Source organism: Argiope bruennichi, chromosome 4 (assembly GCF_947563725.1).
Source record: "Argiope bruennichi chromosome 4, qqArgBrue1.1, whole genome shotgun sequence".
Lineage (NCBI taxonomy): Eukaryota > Metazoa > Arthropoda > Arachnida > Araneae > Araneidae > Argiope > Argiope bruennichi.
Window position 1 is genome coordinate 79,481,034 of NC_079154.1, and position 13,150 is coordinate 79,494,183.

Sequence of the window (13,150 nt, forward strand, 5' to 3'; positions counted from 1 at the left end):
AGATTATTTTGCGACACTCCTTGTAACCTTCAATCATGGTCTGATGACGAGGACGATACTCAAATCTACATCCCGTAGCCATATTTCAAAAACAGAGCAACAAGTGATCGTCTGAAAATCGACGCCAATTTATCAGACACTAAGTCCTCATAAATTATGGATCTTTGATTTCGAAAAAGTTCTAATTAAATTAGGAATTACTTAATGGATTTTAATAACATATATTAGAAGATTTTGCATGAAATTTTTTTTTATTTGTAAACTTCATATCCATCTAAAATAAAACCACAATTTTCAGGGAAAAAAAACCCAAATCTTTTAAAAATAAGAAAGATATAATATTTATTCCCCTATTTTTATTACTAATTATACTTGCATTAAATAAAATTTAAAAGTGGAAATACAAGAAAATACGAACTCTAATCACAATTCAATTCTTAATTATTTCGTTTCGTTCTTTGTGATCCAGATAAAAATTATTTGTCGAAATTTAGAAAAATCCTTCACATGTAATTAAAAGAACAAAATGACAAATAAAAAAAGATGTCAAGAAAAATAAAATGAATATTTTATTATCTGATTGGTTTTAATAGGTAATCGGATGCTTGATTTCATAACGAGTTTTCGACTTGCACGCCAGGTACAAGAATTCACGCTTAAAACAAACCAGTCATCTATCTAATGACGCTTTTATTTTGCTACTTTTTTTTTCGAGTTTTTCAATATTATATACATTTTGTTTTGAATTTTTTCTTAAGACTGATAGTACCATTTGTTTTATTTTATGGATCAAATGATATTGCATATAAATAAATAATTTAATTGTTTAATCATGTAATAAATAACAATGTTAAATGGACTATACATGAATTGCGCTCAAACGTATACCGATGATATGAACATACCGATTTGAGATTGGGTCCTGAATAATAAATTGTTTTTACTAGGACATTAATGCATAATGTTTGATTTTAATTTAAAATAAAATTATTTCAAATAAAAGAAATAAAACATGTAGTCACATTTTATTTTATGCTTTGTAGCATAATGAAAAACTGGAATATCGATTTTCGAACCCGTTATTTTAGCCAATTGGGTCCAGAATTCGATATAAAATTAAGTTCTTGTAAAAATTTAATTTAATTTATTTTCTTGCATCTTGGATCCGTAAAGAAACATTGGCAGAAACACCAAAATGTTGACGGATTAAATCCAAACTTTGATTCACAGCTACGATATGGGTCAAGAGATCAAATGTCAGATTTCCCGCAATCAACTTGTTGAGTTTTTGAACTATCAAATTCGCAAGAATGATGGACGTACAGATTTAGCTTTGACGAACTTCTTCCAAAATTTGACATAATTTTGATGAAAAGGCTACAAACCAAGTTACATTTTTCTTATTTGTTCCTTTTCTGAGTCATCATTTCACGGAGAGAATTTATTTCATAAATGGTGGAAAACCATTTACTGAAGTGGGAAGATCTCGGCATCGGGTCCGGAAGGTTTCAAGTTTAAAACCCGATTCAACAACAATCCGTCGTATTTGTGGACCTGGTGATTCTTAAATTCAATGTCGGGGACCAAATGTTCTCCCATTAGTGTGGTGTAGAATTTTTGAGAGTAGGTGCTAGCCATTCTTGTAATCTGACCGATGTTCAAAAATACGTCAGTCCCAAGATAGTCCTTATGTTGTTTCCAAATGGAAAATTAGTTTAACTAAACTAAGCGCCCTCTGGGATTTTTAATATAATAAGCATCTCGAGATCAAATGTTAAAATTTTTTTTTGATAACTACAATGCTTTTTTCTACTTAACATACCAGAAAATAAAAATAAATTAGAATATCTTTTAACTTACATTATACACGACGTTATTTCTTATACATATCAAACAAAGAATTATATTACTATTTCACTCTTGAAAAATTCACCCTCGAAGATGTTAACTGGTTATATTTAAACTAAATGATAGAAAATCACCCTATTCTACGAGGTCAATATCCAGTAATTTCATCGTAGCTTGGAGGTCAAATTTCAGTTTGAACGTTTACAGCAATGTTTATATTTTATTCATTTTTATTTTCACTCATTTTACTATTTTACCTCAAGTAACTGGTAACAAAAAGAAATGAGTAACCATCTTTTATTTCGGTGGGAATAAGTCTCGGTCATGCGTAAAGAAATTAAAAATATTTCGAGGTTTGGCATGACCGCAATGAATGTGAACGAGACAAGTTTTCGATTTGGAATTTTCTTTAAGTATACAAATATTTAAATCGGCAACGATTTATTCGGAAATTTCAATTAAATATTGTGATTACTTTCTGTCTGCAACAATCAGAACGAAAAAATATTTTGGCAGTTATGCGATTTGACTACTCTGACTTGTTTGGTAAAAATTGATAGTTTTTGTTGTAACAAAGTGTTTTAAACTGCTTCGTGAATAGCAAAAATTAAATTGGAAAGAAGTAGGGTATATATACCAAGATTTTTGTTTTGCAAATAACAACCTGACTTGAGTATTTATAGGTATTAGAATTTTTTTTATATCGAACCAAACTAAATGGAAATCCATTTTAAAATTACGTTTTTAATACATTTTCTCGATATTCTGTTTCAGAGTCGGCTGTTTTATTCTTTGCAAATAAATAAATAAACCTTCAAAGTTGAAAAATTAACCAATGTTAAAGCAAAATATTTATATGGCATCGCATGAGCTAATTTCGTTTGTTAAAACATACCGAATTAAATTGGTAGGAAAACTCTTTTCTTCAAACAAATTGTGTGTCCAAATGGAAAATATTTATGGCAGATTTTTTCAGTTCGTATTACTTCTTTCGAAGGTCCAAAGCACACATGTAATGTCTTTTTATGAAAACGTAAAACCTGAATATTTTCAGAAGTTGAGATTAAATATCTTTTCAGATTAGATTAGGTTGAATTAAACATGTTCTACTAAATTTCTTTTTTAAAACTACTTAATACAATTGGGAAGATACTCGAAACATTGAAATAAGTTCAGATGGAGATAAGAAAAATAAATCTATTTCTTTAAATTTTAACGTTAATTTGATTTTAATCATCTGTAATTGCTGCACCATGTAACAATTCAAATAAATCTAACTTTAGCTTTTAGTTTTAGTTTAACTTTTAGTTTTAGCCATGAAATAATGTAGAAGTTATGTGTTCTCATTTTATGCCAATTTCGGTTTTTTTCTTAAGTATATAATCGTATGCTCTGCCATTCAGTCAAAAAAAAAATCCTCGATTTCTTTATCAATTTTTAGCTCTAATTTCAATTGAAATATTTTGCTCTTCTTTAACGCTATTCTCAGTTTCCTTGATCTAAATAAATTCCACCTATTGATGATTTTCAGAAGCACAATGAAACATTTAACAATCTAACATTTGTTCTTCGTAAAATTCTTTATTTTTTCCACATTTAGGTTTTCATTTTCTTTATGATTGCCGTGACAACAGCAGTTAAGTATTGATGATGACTTGCAGATGTCCATTGTTTTCTCTCCAAACTTAATTTAACTTGAAACTGATATGTTATTCTTACAGACGTAAATTTTTCATTTTAAAATTTTCAAATAAAACTTTAGAATTGAGTTTTGAAGAGACAAAAAGAGAGCAATTCTACATTGTCTCACGTGCCTATTTCCTTATTTAATCACCTTGAACCGAGCATTCATTCTAAATGTACGAATGTATAATACGAAGAAACTGGCGATCGATTCACCGTCTTGAAATTTCACAACAATAGATTTTAAATTTAAAATCAGATATCATATTACTATATTAATGCAGTCGTAGGCAACATAGGATAACATTTTGTTCATAGCTTTATGATGAGATAGAACATTTTAGAATAACTCTTATTTAAACACGCTTTCAATATCCTTTATATATATATATATAACTATATACCAAATTTCCTTCCTATACTCTGTTGTAATGGAGATTATTAGGTTCACATGTAGATAGATGGACGGATGGACCGATAAGCAGATTTCTTCTAAAATTTTATAAAATTCTACAAATTTGTTTGAAATTTCTCCGCATGAACACCGAATTTCATCTATCCAGATCGGTTCCTTATTTTTAGCTATCATATTTACAGATAGGAAGACATAATTCCAATTTTTTTTTCTGTTTAAATGGGGTTAGAAGCAAGGAGATTCGTGGAAATCTTCAGTTAGAATTTTTTGACAATTATAACCCTTTGTCTTTTTATTATTCGCAAATAGATAATAAAAACCGGAAAAAAAAATTACTCTTATATCTTTGAAAATTTAGAAACAACAATGATTACTCATTTTAGTTGATCAATGTTTGATGTTCTTTGTTTTTATTTTCTTAAGCATATTCAAATAATTTCTGTGTTTTAATGAATATTAATTTTAATATAACCTTAATTATTCAATATTAAAAAAGTTTTATCCCACCTTCATTGTAATGAATATGTTATTATTATAGCCAAAGTTCATTTATAAATACAAAATATCTTTGTATTAAGATCATAAAACATATCCTTTTGCTTTAAGATCTTATTTGAATTAATTATTCAGGGCAAAAATAAGAAAACATTGAAAACTGAAAACATTCGAAAGAGTAGACTTGTAAAAAAATCATCATTTAATAAAGCAAACAACATATTAGGCGGAAAATAGAGGGATATCTCTAGACGAATCTAGTATTCGAAAAGCTACTCACCTTGTTTATCTCATTAAACAACGGATAAAATTCCAAATGATGACAGACAGACACAAAAACAAATAAGAACAAAATATGTTAATATGTTAAATATCAACACAAAGAATTATTTGCAAGGCTCCTCTGGCCTATTCGTGTAGTAACGAGTTACTTTTACCTGTTTCATGTAAAGAGTATTGGAAGAAAATATAAAAAAAGAGAATAATAATAAAATCCCTAGAAATTATATCATAGAATATTAAAATTCTTTCTTTTCTCTTTTTCAGATGAATTATCTAAAATTTTTTTAAAATCTTAGATAATTTATTTTTTTAAAGATAAGTTATGATTAATTGCTTAAAGGTTCGATTTTTTAAAATTAAGGTTGGATTGAGTGCTTAGATGCTCGAATCTTTTAGATAAAATAGGACTAATTGCTTAGATGCTCGAATTTTTTAGATAAGATAGCACCAATTCTTAGATGCTCGAATTTTTTAGATAAGATAGAACTAATATCTCAGAATAAATAAATTAAGATTGATTAATAAGATAAGTAAAGTTAAGACTACTTTAAAAAAATGTAGTTTCTTTTTTTTTCTTGTTCATTTTTTAAAAATAAATTTCCAATAAAGAACTAAAAAAGCAAGTAAAAAATTTTTTAATAAATTTATTTTGCTTTTCATTTTTACATTACTGTCAAATATAGAACAAAATGAGTAGTTTTTGTTTTTTTTTTAGTGACACTATTAACAATATTTGCAAATTATCTTGTCACATAAATTGTTTGAAGAATTTATGAAAAACTAGAAGACAATCGTATCTATTTGTCGTGACACCAGCTATTTAACTTTTACACTTGAAGGCTACTAATGCTATCGGTTTTGAAATAAAGAGCTGTCACTAAGAAAACCTACTTTAAACTGTCAACTATACATACATTTTAATGGAAGGGCTACTACACAGTCAGGTTAATCGTTTAGTTGTTGAACATACATGACAACCAATGTATTAAGAAAGAAATAACCTTGTCTTGTCTTTCATATTTCATTTACAATTGGCCCGATTGAAAGCAGTTTTCAGTTTCAGATTTTTTGAGATTCTTTTAAGCCTTTTTTTTTATTGGTTTTGGGATTTTTTGTCATCATTTAATACGTAGCTTTCATCCTAAACAAAGAGATTTCTTGTTTAGTGGAAGGATGTTTAAGAAATGTTATATATTTGTAAACAATTAATTTGCAGTAAAAAAAGTAATAAATTTTACATATCTATTTTTGAAATTCCAAATTTTACTTTGTTAAATTGGCATTTAGTGATAAAAGGATTTGTGAAGAAAAAGGAGTTGGAATAAAAATTATATTTAAAAATAAACAATATATTAAAACATATTAATTTATTACCATCTTTAAGAATGTTAAAAAAGTAGAGAAGTATAAAAAAGAAAATTTCTTTTCTGGAGGCAGTGTATTTAATTAATAATTCATTTAATATGTCCTTTATTAACTAAGGATAACTAACTAGGGTTTACAAATGACTTTAATTTTTTTATATAAAAATGCTATTAAAAAAACAACAAGATAACTACAAAAAAGACAAAATTCAGTTAAAATGCCATTTTAATTGAATTTTATTCTTTATTATTTAAAAAAACAATTCTTGATTTAACTAAAATTTGTTTCAAAATTCACTTTTTGGAAGAAACAAACATCTGCGAGCGCCCACACACACACTTTGAATCTTAATTCTTAATTTAAAAATCTATGTATTTAATTGCTATCACAATTAATTTTGAGCGCCAAAGATAATGGATTCATTAACCATTATTAAGATTTGAAATCAAAATTTGAAATTAAGATCGTTATTATTAGAAATCAGCAAAATTGATTTTAAATGATTTCAAGAAATAACGATAATGGCATTTCCAAGCGGATGAAACAATAGCCATGAGTGATTTTGCAGAAAATATACTTAATCATTCATACATGATTTTTATCGTGAAAGCATGCTGAAATAAAAGTAATTGGTCACTAATGGACGATAACCTTAAATCCCAAATTTAATTGATAAAACAAGCTTGGAGACAACACCCTTCAAGAAAAAAAGTCTAATAAATAATTAATAACTATTTTCCTGTCTCCTGAAGGCAGAACAATATCGTCGAATTCACATAGTAAAGTACTAATTGATTAGATATAATATCACGGAAATGAATTTTAACTAATGACAGATTGTCAGAGGAATGTGTCACCTGCCTTAAGCATGTTTACGACCACACAGAAAAAAACCTGAACCTTGGGTTACCTGATCCACTGACCCAAACACAATGATTAATTGAAGAGTCAAAACACGTATTAGCTTATACCTTAAGTTGATTCATATTGGACTTGCAGAATCAATCAGTATCAAAAATCCAACGCGGACTAAGTTCCGATTGCAACATCCCAAAGTGTGAGTTTTTTTTCCCCTTGGCCATAAGTCACCGGGTACGCCCATTAATTTATGGATGTTCTTTGCCATTCGAAGGTAAAATTTCGTTATTTCGTTTCTGATGCTCTCGATTCTCATGGAAATGATCTGACCTGAAAAGGCAATCGCTATTCACTGTTTTCGTGATTAGAAATGCTGTTATGCGATCATAGAAATTCCTTTTTTTTTCCATGATCGTTTGAAAAGTAGATATTGCAATCGTAAACTTCCGAATCGCAATTGCGAAAGTCACACATTCTGGTTTAAGAGTAAATTACTTATTGAAATTTTCTGTAGATACATTCAGTTATTTTTTAAATTCAATAATGAATTCAAAATAATTGAATCGTTCGTGGATATTAATTCCATTTTCTTTGGTATTTTGTGTATTCAATAGTGTTAATTAAAAGAGTTCAAATAAAATAAAAAGAAAAATCCATATATAGTTTTTTTTTTTCCTTTCTGAGCCTGAACTTTATTCACATTTGTAAGGTGCTCATATATTCATTGATGAAAATCATTAAAATATCTATTCAGCGCTTAATTAAAAATAAGGGTGGAAATATTTAACAGAATCCTAATTTTTTACATTTTATTTTTCTTCGTGTTTAAAGTTGTTTGACAGCTCCAAAGGAATTTTGCAATTATAAATTTATGAAATAACGTTAATATTTTTATATTTATATGTGTTTTAGGAAATTAATCTGAATAATAAATTTTAACTTTTATAAATTTCAAATCTATTCATATTTAATTAAATACAAGGGTGGAATTAAGTAAAATAATTTTCTCATTATAATCTTTTAATTTGAAGCTTCTCTCTAATCGCATCAGAAAATGTTATTTATATTTATATTTTTTTATACTTTTTCCAATTTACTACATAGTAAATATTGTATCAGTACGTTCTCTGTGTTCTAGAAATCTATTTGAGCAATAAGAGCAAATAGATACATTTTTTATTCTGAAAGCATTCATTTCCTGGCAATCAGGGAAAATTATTTAAAAAGAAGAATGGTGCCTTCCTCCCGATTTAGAAATTTAGTAACATTTTATAACAGTAATCGTATTCCTTGTTTCAAGTAATTGTACACAATTTTCCTAAACACTTGATCCCTTGAACTGCAATTTATTTTCAGTCAACACTGCTAAGGCAGACGATTTAATTTTCTTAGCTTTAAGAGGAGGGAATGATATAGAAACTTAGGATTTTTTGTTTCATAAATAAAACTTTTTATAAAAAACAAACTCTCAATATTTTCTAGCAAGTGCAATTTATCATCGTTAGTTTCTTCAAAAAAGTTCATGACAAGCTGAACTCGACATTTCATTTAAGGGGGTCAGTTAAAAAAACATTTTTAATTTTGTTGAGATTGAAATAAAAATTTTATTCGGCAACTGCACATTAATAAAAATAAAAATTTCATATGTTTTTTTTTATATCAATCCCTATTTTTTGATACATTTTTAATATCGATCTCTATTTTTGATATAGTTCTTTTTTTTATTTATCAATCTCTATTTTTGATATAGTTTTTTTTTTATCAATCTCTATTTTTAAAATTTACAATAGTGTTAGAATTAAATATTATTAAAGTAAGCAAGCTAACCTCGTACGTCAATTAATTCCTTAAAATATTGCCCCCAAACACATTTACCAACGATTAACTTTTTTTCTTTAATTTCTCCATTTTTTTACATATTGCTATCGAATTGACTTACTCTAATGTAAACCACCGGAATTAAACAATTATTTCCAACCTTGCTCGTAATCTCACAATAATGGACACTATTTTTATCAAAAAAAGTTTCCTATATGAAGAAAAATCACAGTTTCAAATGTAAAAGAAAACAAGTTCAATGTTCATAAATAAAATGATAAATTAGTAGGAGTGGAACACCTGCCAAGAAGTAAGGTCACTGCTTCCATTAAGGTTCTACTTTCGCTCTATTCATTATTTAATACGCTTCAGCTTTCCCAAGTACGAACTATACGCTGACTTCAGATGCTAAATTTGGCACTTTCAAAATGATAATTTATTGCTTTTTCTCTGGTTTTAAAATGGAATAGTAAAAGGGTTCTTTATTGCAAATGGTAATAAATTGTTTGGTTTTGTCATATTTAGTTCATTTGACCTAAGGATAGTATTCTAAATTGTAACATACAGGTAGTGGTTGAATAAATATGAGTCATAAATAAATATAATGATTGTTATGTTTAAATGTAGCATCATTAGTTCACACTTTTCAAATTCTCCCTTTTAAACGATTTTTAAACACACACACACACACACACACACACACACACACACACACACACACACACACACACACACACACATATATATTATTTCAATCATGAGTTTTTATAAAGTATTTGAATTTGCAGTTCTGATTTGAATTCATGAAATGCAATTAACTTAATTCCGAGAATTTGTCTTATATATAAAAAAAATACTAGTTTCGAATAGAAAAATTAACTGCTTAAAATAAAAAGAAATGAATAATGATTTACTTTGTTACAGCCATTTGATGACTTCAGTTATTATGTAAGAATCTATTATATGATTATTCTCTTCACTTAAATTAACAAAAATTGTATCTTTTGATATTATTTTTATTAACATTGATTATATAACCATACATTAAAAAAGAAATTTTATAAATGTTGAATAACGAATAATTTATAATCAATAAAAAAAAAAACAGACGTTTGGCACAAACTAACAAAAAAACGAAAAAAAAATATGTTTTATGAATATTAATAATGAAAGTATCTTTAAGCAATGAAATAGAATTCATCTTTCAGATATAAATTACAGGCAATGAGTACTTAAACAATAACAATTCCTATAGCAAGTTAATGTTATTTAGTAACTTGCTATAGGAATAAATTTATAGAGCAAAATAAAATAAACAACGGATGAATTGAGTAAGAAGACAAATTATTGATAAATACAAAATAAAATGAATAAATGATTAAGATGGAAAAAAAATTAGTTTGAATCTATAAAATAAATAAATTGCTTTGAAATAATTTGAAAAAAGAAATGATATTATTAGCTAAAATTTAACCATTCTTTAACATTTTCACAAATCAATCGGTAATTTGATTGAGTATGTTAATAAGTATACTATAAAGAATAAAAATAAACGATGAATGATAATCTAGATAGATAATCTATCCGAGAAAAAAAAGAATAAATTTGCACCATATTTTTTTATCTATGCTTTTGCGTTCCCGCCAAAAAAAGAAAATTCCAGCAATCCATCTTTATCTATTCTCGTTTCAACCCACTTCCACTAAAGCAATTTTGATGATCTACGGCTTTTTTTTTTCCTAGTCTGAATGAGCGCGTATTCTACTTTACTAAAACGGCTATAAAAAAAAAAAGCCAAGGATTAAGAAAAACTGATCAGAGTTATATTTACATTTTCAAGCCAATTAAGCCCTTTTATCTCTGTAGTAGATATTAATGAAATTTTAATTAAATTTTTCATTTCTGATTCATATTGTATTATTTTTAAGTAAAAATTTGATATATCTGCTTCAGTAAGACATTAATTAAAAAATTTTATTTATTCTTAAAGTCTGTCTCATTTTTATTTTTTTAAAATAAAATAATGAATAAAATTATAGTATAAAAATGACGCCCCTTTCTCATTTATCTTACGAAAAAAAATTCACTAATTGTTAATATTTAAACAAAACACAAAACTAACAGTAACAGAATTACATAAGTTCGAATTAGTTTAAGAAGAAATTTAATGTACTGTAATTTATGTACATTAATTTCATTTCCATACACCAACCCTAATGAATTCCCAACTTTCATTGAACTGGCACTGATTATTTTAATTTAAATTTTGCTTTAATTTATTTGAATGAACCTTATCAATCTCCCAAAATAACTTATTATATAAACAAATTAATATGCCATTGAAATAAATAGTTTCATTTTGAAATTTTTTTTGAGAGTTAAATTTCATTTTGAATAAAAGAGCCCTTTTTAAAAAGGAATTAATGCATAGAAATATTTGCACCACGGTTCATCAAGTTAAATATTAAGTTCGATAAATTAGCTATTATCTGTAAAATTATTTCAAATGGTTAAATATATTTTATGATTCAATAAATGACAAACTTACTCTTCTGCTCTGGGTCCCAGCAAATTACCTCCGGGAGCATAATCCCAATCCACTTCAATGGCAGCAACATAGTAATGCCTAACATTCCTAGCTTTCCGCAGATATTTGTCAATATTCGATTCGTGGTGTTTTTTGAAGCCAGATTTCCGATGCTTATAGCCCGACGTCCATCTGTGGTCACCGAAAAATTGTCCAAAACATTGTTCAACAGACCATATAGTGAACACTAAAAGGCCTAAAGACCACCAAGAAAAGCACTTCATGGTGGAGACGATGTGTACTCTGCGGAGTCCTGATGAGTTCTGAAGTTAGCACTGACAGTTCTACAGTATGAAGGGCTGGTGCACGACTGTTCTTGACCAAGGCACACTTGACAGAGCTATAAGACAGTGTGCACACACTTCGTGGAATAACCCGAGAACCAGACGTGAAAAGTTAGTAACCGTCCAATCGAAGAAAGTGGGCGCGTGTCATGAAGTTTAAATGTTTGTAACTAATAAATAGACCCACCCCCCGATTTCAGCAGTTTTTCCTTTGTATCCCTACCGTGATCCGACGAACCATGTAGAAACACTCGGGGAAAACATTATATTTCCTCCAATGGCAACAGTCGATCACGAGTGACGTAACGAATTTCCTTCCCTTTTCACTTGCTTTCTCTTACGCGCGTTCTGTTTTTTGTTTATTTCTTCTTTTAATAGGCCACTCTCAAAGGACGGTCGGCTACCTTTGCATTCGACGAAGTTGTCTCTTTTCGCTTTTTCCACCGATAGTTTAATTGAAGTTGGGAAAACTGCACGGATTTTTCTCCCTCTCATTTTCACACCTGACGGCATTGAGAGGAAAAAAAAACTTGCTTAAAGTAAAAGAATGTGATTAAAAAGACTATTGGAACAGTAGAAAAATAAAAACAAGTCTGAATACCTTCAGACATTAGGTAACCAAACTTACTTCTTCTGGTAACCTTGCTACTACTCCAATAACGGTTCCTCACCTTTGTGATTTTTCGCAGTATTGGTAAAATTATGATGCCAGACGAACCGTCACACTCATATCTTTCTTTTAACTTTCAACCTATTTGATAGCGTTAACAGGCGAGTTAATTTGATTCTTTTGGCATAATTAATTATTCTTTTTTGTGGGTGCTGTTCACACAATAATATACAAGGTCTATAACAATGAGAGTAAATTATAAATAAAAAAATAAATTCAGATTTGAATGTCCACATCTTCTTCAGAGAAAGGCACTTTCAGGAGAATTCTTTTCAATTCCAGAACCGGTTGAGATTCCATGTGATCTACGGGTGCCTTTTTTTATTTTTTATTTTTATTTTAAAAAAATGGCAGTATAAGACAGTAATTGCGGCAAGTAGATTGCCCTTATCGATTTGGTGTATTCTATATTGTCCAAAAAGAGGTTCGTATTTTCTTACTCTTGTTATAGCCGCACCCACTTCATCTGTTCTTTAACTAACTATCTTATTGTGTTCCCGCGCGATTGTCTTTATGCTACAATATCTGTTTCCGGGAATTGAGAGTTATGTGAATAGATGGTGAGATAGTGGAAGCCAAGTTGTGGGTCGTGAATACTGTTTCATTTCACGAATGTTTACTGGATTTGTCAAGGGATTGTCGGACTGTATTCGAAACGTGGGGCTGGAAATTTATAATAAGAAAACCGAAAGCGTAAAATTTCATCTCTTTTATATTAATTTAATATTTTTTAAAAAAGACTGCCCATTATAATTTACTTTATTTTTAACGTTTCTTAAAAACGGGACATATAAAATAATTAGGGTGATTTCAAGTCAAAACCTTTAATTCATATTTAATTCAAG

General features: G+C 28.3%; 1 protein-coding gene across 1 annotated transcript in view; it reads right to left on the bottom strand.

The window, feature by feature from the left end:
• The window catches only part of LOC129965601 (hephaestin-like protein), an 82,101-nt gene extending 70,301 nt beyond the window's left edge, over nucleotides 1-11,800 (bottom strand). Inside the window, exon 1 of the mRNA XM_056079639.1 lies at nucleotides 11,313-11,800. Coding sequence (XP_055935614.1) covers nucleotides 11,313-11,575 — 263 coding nt within the window. The 5' untranslated portion in view covers nucleotides 11,576-11,800. The remainder of the gene's footprint in view (nucleotides 1-11,312) is intronic.
• Between the last annotated feature and the right edge of the window lie 1,350 nt (nucleotides 11,801-13,150).